The 19270-nt window shown below is 40.3% G+C and overlaps 1 protein-coding gene across 1 annotated transcript in view; it reads right to left on the bottom strand.

The window, feature by feature from the left end:
• The window catches only part of foxj3 (forkhead box J3), an 81847-nt gene that overhangs the window by 44021 nt on the left and 18556 nt on the right, over positions 1-19270 (bottom strand). The window contains exon 2 of the mRNA XM_034585370.1: positions 1805-2313. Coding sequence (XP_034441261.1) covers positions 1805-2125 — 321 coding nt within the window. The 5' untranslated portion in view covers positions 2126-2313. The remainder of the gene's footprint in view (positions 1-1804; positions 2314-19270) is intronic.

Here is a 19270-nt window from a genome sequence, read left to right as displayed (position 1 = left end):
AACGTGACGCGCCTCTGATCTCACTGTGCAGCCGAGTGAGTGGGGGCAGAGGCCCAGGGCCGGTGTGTGTGTGTATTTGTGTAAACTTCAACCACGCACACGCACACGCGCACACTGGAGTGAACGCCGTTCACGTTCATCATTTGTAAACTGATTCGTTCGGTTCAGCATTCACAAAGAATATGAACAATCTGTCAATAACCGTCTCTGAACACTCATCAACTCGCTGGGGCTCTTCCCTCCTCTCCTGATACAAATATACGCATGCACACAGGAGAGTTTTCTGGATGGGCGGGGGAGTGAGCAGTCTGCTGTGAGAGGGGCATGATAAGAGAATTTCATGCTGCTTTATACATTCACGTGAAAATGTATACTCGATGGTCGCGATATAGTAATTTCAAACATCTCACGTGGTACAAGCCGCGATACATCAAGTATATTCGATATATCGCCCACCGCTAGTCGAACAGTAACTCATTGGGTAGAGCAAAGCTTCAACCCTGCCAGCAGCAACAGCCTTATTCCCACTGAGGCTACCCACTCTACAATGTATGAAAAGTGTAGCCCTATGAATTCAAGTATCTGCTAAACGTTGTGTCTTATCTGCTGTGATTTCAAAAGGGCTAGTCAGCCACACCCTCATATTTCTGAGTAATTAAGTCAGCGGATATGCGTAAGAGTTCATCAAGTCCACTTTAAACCACCTAAATAATGATTTACTCATAGCTGCTCTCTGGATACTAGGAACAGTCTATTAACGGCTTAATACTGCTGCAAATTTGATGGTAGGCGGTGTACAAAATGTAGAGCTTAGTCAAAATGCAGGAGTACACACAGACTAACAGCACGTTTGCTACTGTGTTGCCGATGACGAAATAAGAAATGATGAAGGTAAAAGAGGAAACAAAGGTGGCAAAATAAAACAAATAGTTTCCCTACAAAAGGCCTTTACACAAAATCATTCCATTTATAATAACACATGTTGTCTCTTTTCTCCCTCACCTACACACAAACACACACCTCCATAGAGGCTGAACACATGCCAGATCTTGTCGCCCCAGGAAATGGACTTCATACATCTTGTCTGACTGCAATAAAGCAGTGCCTTAGATTCTATTTCCAATAAACGTCGACTGATTGGAAAACTCATTCTAATATCAATTTCCATCTGGGCCCTTTAAAAGGCAATCAGCATAGCTTCATCTCTGTATATCATGGGCTCCTTGAGATGATGACACAGCACTGGCTCTCTCCCTCGGCATAATGGCCTTCCCCTATCAAGGCATCTGCAATGAATAATACCACCCATGAATGGGCTATTTAGTCTGTGTTCGCACAGATAGGGGCCACTTCTCTGAATATTAATCCAGGGTTTTACACTTCATATGGTTCTCTCGGGGCTGCACCATTTTTCATTCGAAGGAGTAAGGCACTTTGTGTGATTTGGCGTACTCATAGTTTCTCTCTAAGCTTTCTCACAAGTGACAACGGTGATTACCAATGGCATCTCACTTTGTTTAAGATGCCCAGCAACCACAAAACAATCATTTAAGTCAAGGAATATCAATTTCAACTCTTCTGCAAATCCTGTCAACTGATTAGTACAAAATGAAAAAAGTCTCCACAAGTGAATAAAGTGGCAGAAGTCAAAAGGTCATTCTATTTTAACTTTAAACAGCACTGACTTTTAAAAGCCCTGGTACAATCTAATTATTATCATCGCGATGATGGCATCTTAATAAACCTTTATATTTCCCTATGCAATTAATAAAGGGCAGATGTATTTCATAAATGTCTCTCTTACCTTCCAGCCACTGCCCGCCTCCCTGTAGTAGGGAAAGTTATCACAGATCCACTGGTAGATCTCGCTCAGAGTCATCTTCTTCTTTGGCGAGCTGTTGATAGCAAACGTGATAAGACTGGCATAGCTATAGGGCGGCTTGCCGTCCTTGTGCTGCTGCACCTCCTCCTGGTCCAACGTTGTGTTAGGATCCAGTAGGGCACTCTTCTTGCCCATGCCTGGCCCGTGGGCATTTTGAGCGTCTGCCTTGCGGATGGCCGCCTGCATGGTCAGCTGAGGAAGCCAATCCATGGAGGTCAGGCTACTCTCCAGCTCCGACGTCATGGTGGTGGCAGGCTGGGCAGGAGGGGATGGGGAAAAGGTGGAGGTGGTGGTGGTGGTGGTTGGTGTTCGCTGACTGATGCGGAGTTGATCCCGTTTGGTGAAACAAACTGAGACAAGAGACAGCTTGAGGATGAAGTCAGGGCTCCCTCAGCTCAGGACATCAGCATATTATCTTCCTTAGGTCAACTCTGGAGAAAGAGGGCACAGAAATATATTTATTAGTCAAATACTCTTTGTTACAGGCAGCAACTTAATATTGAAAATAAAAGATAAATATAAGATATACATGTCAGCAATACTGCAGTGAACGAAAAGAAATGCAGCTCAGAACAGTTTTTCCAACATCAAAACCCTATGCCTCTGCAAAGTATGCTTATATTCTCTGTGCAGATCACAAGCCCACCACTTTCTCCATCACTTGCTGCTCGCAAAGCTGACTCATAGCTGGGACTCCATCTGCACAGAGAGAGTAAATGCCAGGCAATTGTTTTCACAACTGCCAGCCAAATGGGGGAATGGCTCAGGAGGAATTCCGACTCTCTTGAGGGTAGTAAACCCCCTCTTTTCTTCCCTGTCTGCCAGCTCTTTTGCCTCCTCCTCTTCCTCCCCCAAACGGAGCCTCTGCCGTAAACAAGCCAGGCAGTGTCGTCTTGCAAATAGTCCTCGGCCCTGTGCGTGTCGACTGTGCTGTGCAGAGTGCAGCCGGCAACAGCCCGTCTCTCTGTCCCTTGCGGCACACTACCCTCACTATCTTAAAATAGAGGGGCAGCGTAAAGCCTAAAGTTACAAATGTAGGTGAACCAGGGCATGTGTGGGGGGAAAAAAATCCTGAGCTGGATGACACTGCAGTCTGGCCGAGGGGAAAAAACAGAAGAGGCGGGAGACTGAGGAATCCTCACCAAGTTGTGGGATTTTTCTCTTGACTAAGCATGCTCACACATGTGTGCTTGTGTGCGCATGTGTGCGTCTGTGCGCGGTTGAGTGGGCTGGGAATACATACAGTCTTGACAGCAGTCAATAGGTCAAATACTGTGTCTTTCAAAACCAGTAATTGTGTTCATTGCACAATTTAAACTAATGATAGCATACTCAGTTTTTCCAAAACCTTAATTTCAACGGCTGAATATTGAAGTTTTAATTAAAGTAAGGTAATTCAAAATATCCAATCTATTAAAATATTAAATCTTAATTAAATAGACAGTTTACATGGAGTTGTTGAGATCTAAAATTTGTTTTAAATCTACAAAAATGAGGTAAGGAATAAAAACAATTAATGAGCCCCTGCTCTCCGTATGATGAGTTTCAGGAATAGTGAGAAATTCCTAAATTGGGCAGGCTGAATTGGTGGCAGATGGTCAAAAACTGTTTGTGGTTGTCCTTTTCAAAGATCTCTCACAGTGGGGGTTAGCTAGTGCCCAGCAGCCAATTCAATATCCGCTATCACTGTAGACGGACAGAGCCAGATGATGAAGGCATCTTTCAGACAGGCATCCAGACAGTATTCTGAGAAGGAGAAAACCAAATCCGACAGGGGGAGATCATTAATGGAGAGGAGACTTGGTCTAAAACATTCCTGTATAATCAGTGTTGGTTTTCATAGGATGCTGCAAAGTTGTAAATCCAAGTTTTTCTCAGGAAAACATATTTGCATTCAAATTTATTTAATTCCTTTGGGTATCGAAGGCTTTTTCCTTAGTTTTTACGAACACAAAGTTAACACTAAAGTCTAATTGAGCTTCTCTTGCAGCAGGATCCACTCTTGCGCTGTCCATCTGTATGATCAGCATATTTCAAACTATCATACTTTCCCCAAACTAAGGCCAAATATACTACTTTTGGGGAGATAGCATAAATGTATATAAAGATGAACGATGTGTCTCAAATTCCTTCCACTATCCAGAAATTAAGTCAAAATATCCCAGATATGAACTCTGCCATCTTGCTCATTTAAAGTCAGATTGTAAATCCGTCTAAGCCGTCAAACGTGACATTTCATCCCATTTTTATAACATCAAATAACTAATTAAAAGCAAACTTTGTTGAGCACTTGAAAAACCAGCAGGGCAAAAACTACCTAAAATTACAGAAAGAATCTTTGACAAAAATGTAATTTAATGTACACTGACTTTTTTGTTTGGTCGCATCCACTTATATGAAGAAAGCACGATTTATGACCTAAATTTGGGATTTATAACCACCACCAGGTGGCGATCAAGACGCATTGGCATAACTTAATATAAAGTCTTCGGGAGAGACCAAGAAATGAATTCAGTATATTTATACAAATGTAATCAAGTAATATTGTGAATGTTTTGGAAAATATTCACAATTATTAAATAAGCATGAAGCTGGACAATACTGAAGCAGATTATGCTGCAGGAGTTTTTAAGGATGTTTTGACAATACCACCATATACCCACTGTGAACTGTGTACTTACTGCCTAACTGACTAGAAACAACTACTCTAATTCAATGACAAGCATGAAAAAATGGTGTTCAGCCACCTTTCTTGCCTTTCTTCATGCCTCAAAGGATTTTTTGGTACAGTTTATTTAATCTGTCCACTTCAGGTAAGAGCTGGTTATTTACCTTCCTCTGTGCTTTTTCCATTCTTTCATTATTATTACTTGCACCATGTTTGTTCACATAGCTGGAGGCCTTGATGAAAACACCAAAGGCTTTAAAGAAAGTCTCCCAACCTCCGCAGCCATGAGCGAACTGAGAGATGAGCAGCCTCGCTGACTGTGGACAGGTGAGTCAGTCAAGTTGGAGTAGTTCTCATCCCCGTAAAGACAAAGCAGTCAAACAGAAGGTAACTCTTCTCCACCCTGTGACTGAGGTAAAGGTGACTCACATGCAGCAAATGGCAGTAATTTTCCAATCTATATATTGTTTTATTGAAATAGATCAAATGATTTAAATATTTACCAACATAATTGCACTCAAATATCTACATAATAAATCAAAGGAACTAAATATTTTACCTCTTATCTTATTGTAGTTCTAGTTTGATATTTTCTGAGCACAGTACAGGGAACTTTCTGTCCAAGATATCTGAAGATATTGCTTGATGAGTTCACAACTGGTAATGCAGAAAGTCATTAGCTGCAGCCATGGCATAAAATAATCGCTCATTAATTGTAATCGAGGTAAAAGTTTGAATTAATTGCGATATTGATTTGAAGTCATATTGCCCAGCCCTATTTACAGCCAACAAAATGAGTATGGATTTAAATCACCCTTTATCTGACGGTGTCTGTTGTAATGGATTGCATTAGATGTAGCTTGTGTACCTAATAAACAGACAGCTCAGTGTTGTGTAAGTTGGTGGATCTTGATCTAAATGTTTCCTCTGATGCCAAATGTTCAGTATTAATGGGGGTAACACAGAGGAAGAAGCAGGCGGAGCCTTCTTGTGGCCGCTGGGGGGTGAGCCGACAGAGGCAAGGGTTGATGAAAGGCGCTCCGCCCGTTACACAGAGACACATGCCTTTTGACCTTCCATGCTAATGATCCAGCTGCTACATAATCTGCAGGGCCCAGTCAGTGTCTTAATTAGAGAACCTTGAGCTGCAGCAGGCATGATGAAGCACAACACAGCAGGGAGGTAAGGCGGCACTCCTGCTGCCTTCATTACCCTGCCAGGACTGTGGGACAGTCAGAGCAGAGACAAGCCCCAGTCTGCTGCCGCGTCAAGAGGGACTGTCTGAGTATGTTCACCAACGGGTCTGGGGGTAGGCAAAGGAGTACTGAGAAGGCAGGGAAGATTAGAGGAAAAGCCAAGGGAGATGGAGCAGCAGGGGAGAGTGTGAAGGGCACAACCATGCTGGCATCAGTCCCGGCAGAGAGCTGAAGTACCAACAGATTCTGCATCGAAGAGGTCTAAGAGTTCAGGCTCCGTGATTGCAAGTCCAATAGAAACAGACTGCGATCCCACACACGGAGCAACTTTGATCTGGCTGTAGGAAAATGGGGTTCCGTCACTGTCACCGCCAAAAAAAGGGAGAAAAAAATCCAACGTCTTTCTCTCTCTCAACTTTAATTTAGTTTTTAGAATGGAGCGCTGAGAGTATTTAGGCAGGCTCAGAGGGAGAAATGGCTGGTCAAATTTATTCTCCATTCAACACTCAAATTTTCTTTATCCTCCAGGGATTAACGGCAGATTTAACTCTGAATGAGAAAGTGTTTTTGAAACATCTCAATTTACCAAATTCTTGACGGGACTTATCAACGTTCCCGCTGCCAAAAGAGCACTGACAGCAAATCAGTGATTGTGTGCTGTGTCTCAGCTGCTAACTCTGAAGTGGCCCAATCAAGCTCCCAGCATGGTTATTATACATGTGCCAAGCCCTCTTTTATTCAAGAATGCCCGATGAGGCAACAAGCTGAGTAACAACCAGGGATTACTCAAACACAACACAGCAGATTACATCAACTTCATCATGTTAGCCAAGTATGCACCGATGTGCAAGTCACTAACTGCGTCATAAAATCAGTCATGTTCCCAGAAGCCACTATTACAAAATTGATGTCTGTAATAAGCAAGCGATTTAGGGACCCCAGGATAAAATATATATTTTAAGTTTGATATTGATACAATGGACAGCATTTAGCTGACTTCAACAGTTCAATATAATGCCAATAGATGTCAAAAACTTTAGAAGAATTTGTTCTATATACACAACAGTTGAGTTTAGAATATATCCCTTCTCCATGCATCATGGAAGTAGGTGAGGTTGTGCTAGAAAGCCTAATCTGCTTCGACGTTATAACCTTATAACAATCAGCTACTTAATTTCAACTGTTATTGAGAAAGTATAGATGTTTGACTGTGACAAGAAAAAGAAAATTAATCCTGAATAACCTTGTTTTCTTGATGAATTGTTCATAATATTTATCACAAGAGTAGACAACCACAACGCACTTGAGCTAAAAACAAGCAATTATAATTATTTGTGTTTTTATTGAATAAACCCATTACAAATTGTTAAACTCAGTGCTGATGGAAGTAGTAAGTGATTCCTTGGATTTAATAACTGGCTAAACCTTCTTTGGCATCAATAACTTCAAACAAATCTGGAGATCAGACCTGCACAACGTTCAGGAGGAATCGTGGACTATTTTTCACACAGAACTGCTTCAGCTCAGCGATTTTCTTTGAGAAAGTGAACGACTCTCTTAGCATATTAGTTTGTTTTTTGGCCCAATGTTATGCAGATATGTTACTGATAATCAGGGTTTAGATCTTATCTAAGCCCAGACAATGAAAAACTGTTTGAAATAGGACTGGACGATAATTCATTATCCTGTCATATAAATCATATAATTTCAATGGGCCTCATTCACCAATATCTTCTTGATAATTTTCTTAAATCTGTTCCTAAGAAAATTGCTAAGAAAACTCTAGGTCAGATTCATGATGCGTTCTTAAAATGTAGAATTGTTCGCATCTGTGTTCTTATACTGAGGAATGCCATGTCTTCGTAAATTGAAAGCGTGTTCCAGTTTTTCCTAATTAGCATAGGTAAACACCTGCCAGTGCCCATGCATGAGACTGCAGTGCCGTGTGCACACACAGAAATCACAAATACTGAGAAGAACATTTAAGAAAACCCTGGAATGATTAAATGAAAATCTAAAGACGGCGCTGCACCAGACTCAAACCTTTAAAAAAGTTGTTATATTTGGAAGGTCAGCAGTGGACGTAAAATAACACAAAAAAGCGATACATGGAATGCAGTGACATGGTCAGTGAATGCTGTATCGGGTGAAAGCTGCATAATTGAATTAATAAAATTTGAAGTAAAAATAAATATTGTCAAACACAGAAGAGAGCGGGGGAAGGGAAAAGAAAAGGAAGGTGTAAAATTATCTGAGCTGGAGCAGCCTATCGTTGGAAACATTTCACTGCAGGTGAATCCTCAGCTGAGCATCTGTGGATCCTCGCCCTGGATCAGACAAATGTTTTATAATAAAATTCGGGTTCAAGTCCCGTGCGATGCGAACACAGAGAGCACTGCATGCACAGACCTGGATGCGGTGTGCACAGTGTGATGTGGTTGTGTCTCTTGTGATTTGATAACATGCATTATCTAAAGGTACTTTACATAGTAAGGTATTATTCTGATTTGTAAATATACAATGGAATGTAGCATTCACAGGATGTTCTGTTCTGTGATTTGTTGGATAAGTCATTAAATTAGTTGGCAAAAACAACAAACACCTACCACTTTTCCCTGTCCCTTCGTTTTGCGCGTGGCCATTTAGGGGTTGTGTTTTCGCATTTCTCTATGTGATGTAGGGGTAGTGGCCATCTAGCCCTTTAAAAACCCCTTCAACAGTAGTGTATTCAGGACCCCCCCCCCCAAAAAAAAACGAAGGGCTAGAATGAAATTACCCAATGCTTTACGAATGGATGAGCCATATCAAGATGGCGACTGCTGCCGGTAAAATGCTCATAAAAGTAAGTATGAAATTGGCCGCTGATGACACAGTGAGTGGTGTCCCAATTTCTAGGGGAAGATGTTTTAGCCATCTCCCTTGTGGCTCCGTTTGGAGGGGGACACTCCCAGCAAAGTGCACTTCCTATCAAGGGGTAGGGCAAATGGAGAGGAATTAGGACACAGCCTTATTTATTCCCGTATCCAATTGAAACACTATTGTTAAGTACAGCATATTCTTTACTTTACCCTACGGTTAAGGATAGGAAAATACTGGTTTTTCAACCTGCTACAGCAAAAATATCCCTGAAGGTTATAATGCTGTTCCCACATCTTATTTAATTCATTGCAAATATTATTTTACATTGAATAATCTATTGTCAAGCAGCAACCAATGAAACTGTGGGAAAGTGCAGCGACAGTGCTCTGCAGGCTTTTCAGTCTTGTGGACCGAAGTATCGTTTTTCAGAAAGTAACCAAAGCTGAAAATGCTGATGTTTTGTTGAGGGATGTGTTAAGTTACATTTGAATTCATTGGGTCCCTTACACTATCACAGTCTGATGTTTCACAGTAAGTGCAGCAAGTTAGTTTAAGTAATTTATGTTCCCATCAAAGAAGACAGTACTCAATATTTAGGAGTGTAGTGATTCTGAAACAGAGTACGACATAGATACAAATGTCTGCAATCTCCCATATCCCAGCCACCACAGTAACCGTAGCCTGATGAGCTTTCATTACTTTACTAACGTATCAAAACTTATTTTTAATAAAAAACTAAATTTACACTAAAACATATCACAAATTGTGATAAAGTTAGGCTAGTTTAATTAGCTCACGGTCAATAAAAAACATGAGATTGCAAATATATTGCATAACATATTCAAGTCAGTAAAATGAAAACATTTTGGTTATCCCTCTGACGCCTATTGAGGAATTACAACTTGGTAAAGCACACGCTCTGCTGATGTCTGGTGATCTGTGATGACACAATGCAGGACATTAAATCAATCAATCAACCTCAAACATTAGACCACTAGAAATTACAGAAACTGTGATATCTTACAGTATCTGCCTTTAATATTGAATATTTTGTGTTGATAATTCTTCCAGCTACGATGCCTAGGCTTTCAAATAACAAATGATGAACGACTCTGTGATTACCAAAGGACAAGCAACAGATGCAAGATAAACTTCTCAAAAAAATGTACACTATCCTATAAAAAGTTAATTTCACTCTTGTGAAATGCAACTCTAATGAATGAAACTATCAGACAAGATAAACTGCAAAACACAATGAACCACTGACTAAAGCAGAAGTACAGAAGGCACACGAAAGGGAAGTAGGCATACAAAAAGGTGAATAAAATTGGTTTAGCTATTTGAATTACAGTCCAAGTCATCTCAACCAATATAAAAACATGCAAAGAGAAATCAGGTTGTAGTACATCCCCAGAAGGAAGCTGCTTTTAAAAGATATGACAAGACAACCCACAGGAAATATTAGAAAAGAATAAGTAGAACTGAAACAGACAGCAGACACACTTAACGCTTTCAACTACCATCCTGTTTAATAATGTAAGGACAATAAACTGAAGTTAATTTATTCTTTGTTTGATGCAAACAAACATCAGTTTACCTATGCGCTGAGTGTGGTGCATACTGCAGTGTGAATGGGTAATTTGGGGGAACAAATCCATGTTCGTCATTGGTGTGTATGAGTCAACATGGCATTGGGCCATGACCCTGCTCATGACCATCATTTTACGCAGGTCTGAAACTGCAGTTGCTAACCTTTTGTATGAATAGCAAAAACGAAAGTAGCTAGTTATATCAAACACCAATGATCAAATATGGGTTTAACTTATAAGAAGTATTCCAAGTTACATTTGGGTTTCATGAGAGATGATTATGATTGACCCAAATTACAGTTTTAATGTAAGCATGTTAAATGGTAACAGCTAACACAGACAGTGTGACCATTCCCTAATTAACATGTCCCTTTCTGGTCACAACGCCTGAATGCACTCTTTGTTCAGAATGACTTTTCACTCAATGAAATTTATTCTCATTTAAGGTTTTATGAAGGTTCACAATAACATTGACTAAGCATGAGTTGGTGAAAGTTAGTGAACATTATTTCTTACTATCCGTTCTTTCTAAACTGGTACAGATATTTCTAGAAAGACATCATGAATTAGCACAACTAAGAGTTGCTTTAATAGAAAGAACGCTTAATTTTTGGTTTATTTCATATCAATTATCTATGTAATGACAAAATATATATACTACAAATACATTAAAATGTATTTATATAATAATGCTCGCACCACAACTAGCCCGTTTTATTTTCTATCTTAAACACCTAGCTGCCGACTTAGAACAAATTCCTTTGAAATACCTGTGCATTTCTCTTATAATTTCCTCTGTGAGTAAAGAACAGGGTATTCAGCTCACATTCTCACTCCCACTTGCAGACACAAGACTGTTGATAGGTACCAGACCAGTGCTCTCCTGCACTTATCTACAATTTCCGCAATTAATCCCCTTTTACTGCAGTCATGCATTCGTCATGGGTAACGCTCTGACAGCATGTGTCTGCTCAGCTACACAGATGCAACCACTAAGACCTGTTATGTCCATACAGTCTTGTATGCTACTTCAGAGCTGTGGAAGTGATGAATGCCGCATTAAAACAATGTCACGAGGATTCAAACAGACCACAATAAATATTTACACCGCTGATAGTTTTAAATGCTGCACAGACTTTGGTGTGTGGGGAGACGGAGAGAACAAGAGAGAAACAGCATGAGAGAGAGACATGGAGAAACAGAGAGAGACAGAGAGAGAGACAGAGATAGGGACAGTGAGAGAGAGCTTATTATGACAAGAATCTTCCTGTAGTATGATGGTAACTTGGCAAAAGGGAGGGGAAGAATCGCTAAGCGTGCTCCCTCTGTTATGCACAGATTTGGCACATGCACTCACAACAACAACAGTGATGTAACCTGGTAACAAGCATTTGGCATCTTTACTCTCGACCGAAACCCAGGTCATACCTTCCATATCAACGGATTTATATTCAGCGTGGGAGAAGCCCTTGTTTTCCTAGAGGGATAAACAGGGAGAGGTGGGAACTCTGCGCACCTGCCCTTCAGTCAAAGACTGACGACTCCTCACTTTTTCCAGCCCTCCAGGCAAAGGACTTAAGGGGTTATTTTTAAAATCTCTCCAACTAAAATAGCACTGCATCTGAGTATTGTGATTGCACACGAGCTCTGTAATCTTGCAGCAAACTTCCCAAAGCCTCATCTTCATTAAACAACAAGTAGGTAAGGGCAATGCCAAGCAACAGCTTTAATGTCAGTCTTCCTTCTCAATTAAGGGCTTAATGGTTCCGCTGAAACCATCCCCTGGAAGAAAGCATTAATAACCCCGTCCTTACTTGCATTTTTAGAATGTGTCAATTATCACTTCACCATTCACGTGACTGAGCACATTGTTCGGCTTATTGCAGCCTACAGCAGAGAACACCGCCAACTGGCTGGTAACAGAAAGTGCAATGGAGACTTATGTTGTGTTCACACCGAACTCGGTGCAATTTTTGGCACATTAAGACTACATACAAAGTCAAAGCAAAGACGAGTCTAGACGCAAATTTCACGTCAAATGGGACGGGAGATGCAAATTCGTGTCTAGAAGTGTCTTTGCATTTATTTTGTATGTAATGTCGTCACGTGAAAAGTTTGTGCCCGTGTTTGGTGTGAACACATCATTAGAGTGCAATCTACCTGTCAGTGTTATTAGTGGGCTATTTTGTGCTAAAGTTGGCTTTAAAGATGCAGGAAAAGAGACCTCTCTGCTGTGCTTTTCAAAAAGAAAAATGGTATACATGCTCTCGCTCTGCTCCCCCAACTCCCTTAATCCCACTTCGCCTGTGGTTGAACAAATCAAGGCCATAATTATTCTGCCAATCAATTGGGAGCGCAACTGTGGCTGTGGGGCAGTTAAACATTGAATGGAGAGAGTTGTCAACAAAGCAAAGCAAACCCCTGAGTTCCTTTAAACCCACTGAACCTTAAAAAGGCACAAGGGGTACACCTTTGTCCTATTAGTCAGTGGAAAACAAAGGGAGGACTTCTAAGTAGAGAAAAAGCATCCAGCTGTTGCAGACCTAAAGAAAGACTGAGGACCAGGCAGAGGGACAGAGGATCAGAGTAGTGGAAGATCTGAGAGTTGGCTGTGGATCAACTGAGTCCCATGAGGCTGTCTGGAGAGGCCACAATGCAAGCAGTAGTGTTTGTGACCCCTGGATGCAAACCACTAAAACTAAACAGGGCTCGACATTTAGGCTTGACCGGGACAAGTGGAAAAGAAATTTCCTAACACCACCAGAAAAGCTAGAAGTCATTAAAAAATAAAGTACATCATCATGTGCTACTCATTGATGGCTGCATTGTCCATCAATCTATTATCTGCACCCATTATCCGTATGGGCACCACCGTGTTGCCCATACTCAACAGGCCAATTGACTGAAGTCAATTTTCTATAATGTCTAAGATATAAGTTGTTAAGTAATTGCCCCAACTCTTGTTAAGTAATATTTGTATATTTATATCATCATTGCTTACATTATTTCTTCTCTGTATGTTGGTAGGTGGGTAAAGTGCATGAGCTGGTCATTAATAAAAACAATCTTTGGTTATATTTCTCATTGTGTAAAGAAACCACACCATCACAACCATTTTATTGTTTGACTGCTTGTACTTCAATGTCTTTCATATCTTGACATCATCTTACGAATTTAACATTGAACAGTGGCTGTCCATCATGATGCTGCCTAGTAAGTTTCACTTAAGTCAATTACCTAGCAAGCTACAGGGTCAGCATGAGTCATTTAAAAGTCTTAGACACTTAGTTTTTGATATTAAAGGTCTAAAATGTCTTTAAATTTCTGGACTTGTAGAATGGAAGTTAAATATTATCTGGGGCACAATGCATGAGCGTGTATATTTTTGTTTAGTTTTTAGGTTCTACTTAGCGGTGTCTAACACCTATTGATTTGTACGTTTAATAGGTAGTGTACACTCTTGCCTTGTGTGGCTGTAATCCCTCCGTTTTGTACTGGAAGAAAAATAGGCCAGTACACCATATGGCAGAGATAAAAAACTAAAACACGAGCAAAAGTACTACTAAAGTGCTATGCTAGCACAGCCACGCTGATTTATGAGAGAAGGAGCAGTGTGTGTTTGTGAAACGTTATCTTAAATCTTGTGATGTGAGAAACATTGTATGGGCAGTTTAAGAGCCAAGGCAGTGGCAAGTAAAAGTCAGTGAACCCATTGGAAAAACTTGTTTTTTCTAATTAATTTGCCATAAATGTGATCTGCTCATCTAAGTTACACAAACAAACAATGTGCTAAATCTAATAACACACAAAGAGCTATAATCGTTTGTGTCTTTATTGAACACACCCATTAATCATTCACAGTGCTGATGGAAAAAGTAGGTAAAGCTTTGAATCTAATAACTGGTTGCTCTGGCAGAAATAACCTCAAACAAGCTCTTCCAGTATCTGTAGATCAGACCTGCACAATGTTCAGGAGGAATATTAGACCTTTCTTCGCTAAGAACTGCTTCAGGTCAGTAATACTCTAAGGAGGTCTGGTGTGAAAGGCTCTGAGGTCCTTCCACAATATCTCTATTGGGTTAAGTTCTTAACTCCAACAGGTGGATTTTCTTCATTTTCTTGCTTCATCACCCAACTTCTACTGAACGTCAGCTGGCAGACAGCCTCCCTGACATTATCCTGTTAAAATTCCATGATAAACTTAGGAATTAATTTCACCCTTGATCCTGTCAAGCTTTCAAGACTCTAAGGAAGCAAAGTTCCCCCAAATCATTATGCCCCCTCCACTGTACCTCACAGTTAGGATGATGTTTTCATGTCGTTATGCAGAGCCCTTTTTACGCCACATGTACAGCTGCATGTTCTTCAACAACAATTTAACCTCAGTTTTATTGACAGCCCACAAGATCAACAAAATGTTTGTTGATTTGATTTTTTGGAGTATAAATACTCCTTGGAACATTTCAGATGATGTCCTATCATAAATGTATTGCTTAAATTAAATATAAATACAACAGAAGTGGTTTCGAAGCTTTTGTTTTCCAATTTTTGCTCTCTGGATAGCATTGATAGCCGACTAAGGGCTGTCACAATATCAGATTTTCACTAAACAATTATCGGGGCCAAAAGAATTAATGATTATGATATTATCACTGAAAGCAAAGTTTGAAAAAAAAAAATAATGTTATCAGTCAATTTCCACTTTAACTCTGTTTATTATATGTTTAATGTTATTCTTGACAAAAGAACTGCACTTAAAGTATTACAAAATACTTATGATACTAAGGTTGTGCAGTCATTGAAAATGGTCACAGTGCTCAAATAAACCCCCTATATTGTTATTTGGGGTAATAGTGTTGAATTAATATGAGATTTAATTTTTTTCACATCTGCATCACCAATGACAATCTCACACACACACACACACACACACACACACACACACACACACACACACACACACACACACACACACACACACACACACACACACACACACACACACACACACACACACACACACACACACACACACACACACACACACAGCTGTTTGTGAGTAGGTCCCTTGCTGACACATAAACAAGTGGACAAAGTCATTGACAGACAGAGAGCAGCATCCTTAAGTCTTCTTGCTTTGGGTTTTAGTCCCAATTTCCCCCTGTTTCTACACGTATCTCCCCCACCCCAGAGAGTGTTTTGCTCAAAAAACACATAACTGAAACCTACTGTGTTTGCGAAAGAAACGAGATATTTACTGTATCACTATATTATTGAGGTGTTAGATTAACATGATATATTGCGACACTCCTACCCTATATTTTACATAAAGGACCGAAAAGAGAGAGAGATCACGGCAGATGAAAAGAGCAAAGAAAATGCACACAAATACGAGGCCCTCAGCTCATTGTGCATCTGCAGGTCAATACAAAAAAACCACATACACGATTCCAGTAATTGAATAAGCCTTTCCAGTGAATCAGAGCAGTGATCGCAAGGGGTTTGTCTCTCTATCCCTAACAGCTTGCCTGGGAGGTGGCCTTTGTTTTGGAGGTGGCAGGGGTGCCCTGACACCGACCATGCGAACCCAATTACCCTGGTCCCACGGCCTGGGGGCCCGCATTAACACACACCCCCTGGGAAGTTGACTCCATGCCAGCCTGGCAGCCAGCAAGATCCTACTGCTGAATCACAAATAGACCACTTAAAGCACTGGCAGCACATGCATTTTGGTGGCAATCTTGAGGGCCTCTGTTCATCTGCATCTGCTACAGCCAGTTCAACGTCGATGTTGAATATTGAGCCAGTCTCTGAAGCAAGCAGTGAGCAAAGGGGAGGTCGAGTACGTCTGCCAGCTATTTACTCCATTGCCCTTAGCAAACTCATAGACAAGAGGGCCTTATTCTATGTTGGCTGTTTTGCAGTTAAACAGACAAAAGAAAAGATAGTGTGGACTAGAGCTGAAACTGTTAATAATTCTTTTGACAAATCGATTCACTGTTCAAATATTGTTTTGAAAAATACATTTATTGGTTTTCTTAAAGAATGTAAGATAAATATGTTTTTGTTTTAGACATCAAGCTAGCTGATCTTAATTTGGGGTTCAGGAAATTGTGAAAGGTAGTTTTCACTGATAACAATTTAATTGAGAAAATATTTAGCAGATTAATGAATTCTAAAAATGGTGCCCTCTCCTGAACCCTAAATGACAGGCATGTTCAAATTCAAAGTGATGAAAATAATAAAAGATCATTTGGTCTAATGAGCTCATATTTAATTCCACATAAATAAAGATTAAAGTTTTAGCTAAGATATGTTTTTTTGGTTCTTTTTTTGTAGTCATGATGTGGTATGGTGAGATGTGAACATGTCATCCCTCTCAGAAACAACTGTGCATAAGCCTCATTTTCAAGTGGAACAGAGACGTGTTAAAAGGAAACCATGGTAGATTTACTCAAGCGCGATTTAAAGGAATTACCTGGGTGGGCAATGCATGTTCTGGGAGTGCTACACAGAGCAGGAATCAGGTCATGAATTTCAAATTTAGACAATGGATCCGTATTTGCAGCTCTGAAGCAGGAGTTGAGAGAAGAAGCTGTAACACTGAGACTGAGCTTTCACTGAGTACAAAGTAAGACCAAAATTCAAACTAATGCAAAGCCTAAAATCATCTTCATTTAGGATGGCAGTGGAGCCGGAGCTATAATTAAAACCATTTTGCTTTTTAATCAATATTCAATCTCTCAGAAATAATTAACAGCATATTAAAGAGTTTACTGCCTGATGGAGCTGGATGCCTCTACATCATTAAGCTGTTGAAGCGCTGCTCTTTGACTCCTAATGTCCCATCTCACTGGTTTACAGCGCCTCCGTATAGGCTCTTTAAAATGCTCCTGGAGTCTTACTGTACCTGCAGACGATAACACAGCCCACTGAGAACATGCACTGTTTATGCTCTCCCACTCTCCCTGAGACAATGTTTTAACATTTAACGCAAACATGTGGAGCTATATGAATAAACACGTACATGGCAAATGTATGACTTAAGCTAGATATCTGAATGAAGAGGCTTTGCAGGACATACAATCCATGTACGATCAAGGTTTTGAGGGTATATTGCTGCCATAAATCCCTGCCCTTTCCCCTGAGTGATAATGCAGCATGTGTTGGAAGTTGCAAAACAAGACAGCATATGCTTTACTAAGACATTGTAGTCACTTGTAGCTGAAAAGACAGCACTCCTAGTGTCAGGTTTTTGACCTCGAGACTAAATAGAAGTCACAACATGTCAACAGCTTACATGTTCAGGGCTCCAGAGTGAAACCACTTTGGTTGCACTTGTGACCAAAAATCTGTGAAATGCGACAAAATAATGTTCCTTGGCCGCACTGGTGCACCTAAAATTTTGCTGGTGAGTCTCTGTGTGTTTGATCAAGAGGTATTGCCTCTTTCTCCTCTAATCTGCAGAGTTTACACTCACACACACAGTCCCTGGGCCAGCCCGCTGCCATTCACTCACGCACAGACAAACGGACAGTGAAGTAGAGATGAGAGTTCAGTAACATGTACTTGCGAACAATGGCGACAAAACTGGTTTAATACAGGGTTTCGAAGACGGACCACTAACGCAAAATGATAAGCACTGCTGCTTCATATACAGAGATGAAGCAATGGTTGGTTTGTACCGTGTCAGTCTCCTGTCTGAGTTTGATCCCTCCACAGTCCTGCTGACCCGCGCTCACTTTACACTTTAACAATAAACCAACACTAATCAGAAGTTATTAGGACCTGAACAGTACTTGAAGTTTACTTTGTGTTTGTTTGATTCGCTCCAGAGTTTATATTATGAGTGTTATTTAAACACACAAATAAAGTCCAACATTTAGTGCGCACGCAACACACAACACATGAGACGCGCACAGCCAGGAGTCTAGGACATATGTTTAAGTGAATAAACGTGATCGTCAGTTTGTGTGTGAAAAGTGACACGCACGCATGCAAGAATAATTTGTATTAAAAGAGCCAGAGAGTCCATTTTATTTATCGATTTTGTATGTTTTCTATATTTAGGGTATTTTATCATTGTAAATTGTAATTCATATGTCAGACTGAATAATATTTAGAATTAAAAGTTCATTGCTCTTAGAAAGGGTGCACTTGCATGATTATACTATAATATTATCATTATATCAGTCGTATAAAATGGTTTAAAATGACGACAATAACATAAATTATTACAATAATTTCTGGAACAAAATATTGTTCAACAAAATTTGCTGTCATGACAGGACTTCCTTAATATTTTTGAATAATGGGGAATAATAATTGGGAAATCAGTGGTGATACCCTGTCCCAGTTAGGAAATCACCAATGTATAGGCCTTTACAGAGCCAAGCTGAATTTAGCACAACTTCATCTGCTTGATCAAAATACGTCAGATACTACACAAGATGTATGGAGAACGTAAACTTCACAAACACGCTATGCAGTGTGGCAGAATACAGTATGAAAGCAATCAGCTGTTGAATTTAATGAGCACCGTCTTACATCACCAGGAATTTTATACAAGAAAATAAAATCCTTGGCTGTTCTCCAGTGTACTTCCACGCTAAGTACTGGGGGCAGCTTGGTTTCCATCTAATGCTGATTAAGGAGACAGAAGTATAATAAAACGTGACACAGAGACCGCCTACAGATCTTTCTGGTTTCTGATTCCTGGTCTCAGACAGACCAGAAATCTGTTTTCACGTGGAACAGACAGGTGTCTATACCTGTTCTCTTCGCCCTGCTCCGTTCCAGATAATTTCAATAAATGAGGTTTCCTGGAGACAATGTTTCTATTTATCTGGGTGTGGATGAGCAGGGAAGGTAGCAGCAGTCATTGCTGGTTTAAGCTCTGCAGTCAAAATACCTCGTGGCAAAAAAAAAAAAAAAAAAAAAGGAGCGATCACTGTGAGGATACTGTCTCACAAAGGCCACAATGGGTCATTGCAAAACCAGGGGATTTACCTCAACAAACAGCAGACACGTGAGTGAGGCCTGGAGACAAATGTTTTCAGCTTCCAATACTTCACTG

Source organism: Hippoglossus hippoglossus, chromosome 5 (assembly GCF_009819705.1).
Source record: "Hippoglossus hippoglossus isolate fHipHip1 chromosome 5, fHipHip1.pri, whole genome shotgun sequence".
NCBI classification, from domain to species: domain Eukaryota; kingdom Metazoa; phylum Chordata; class Actinopteri; order Pleuronectiformes; family Pleuronectidae; genus Hippoglossus; species Hippoglossus hippoglossus.
This window is presented reverse-complemented; position numbering and strand designations above follow the sequence as displayed.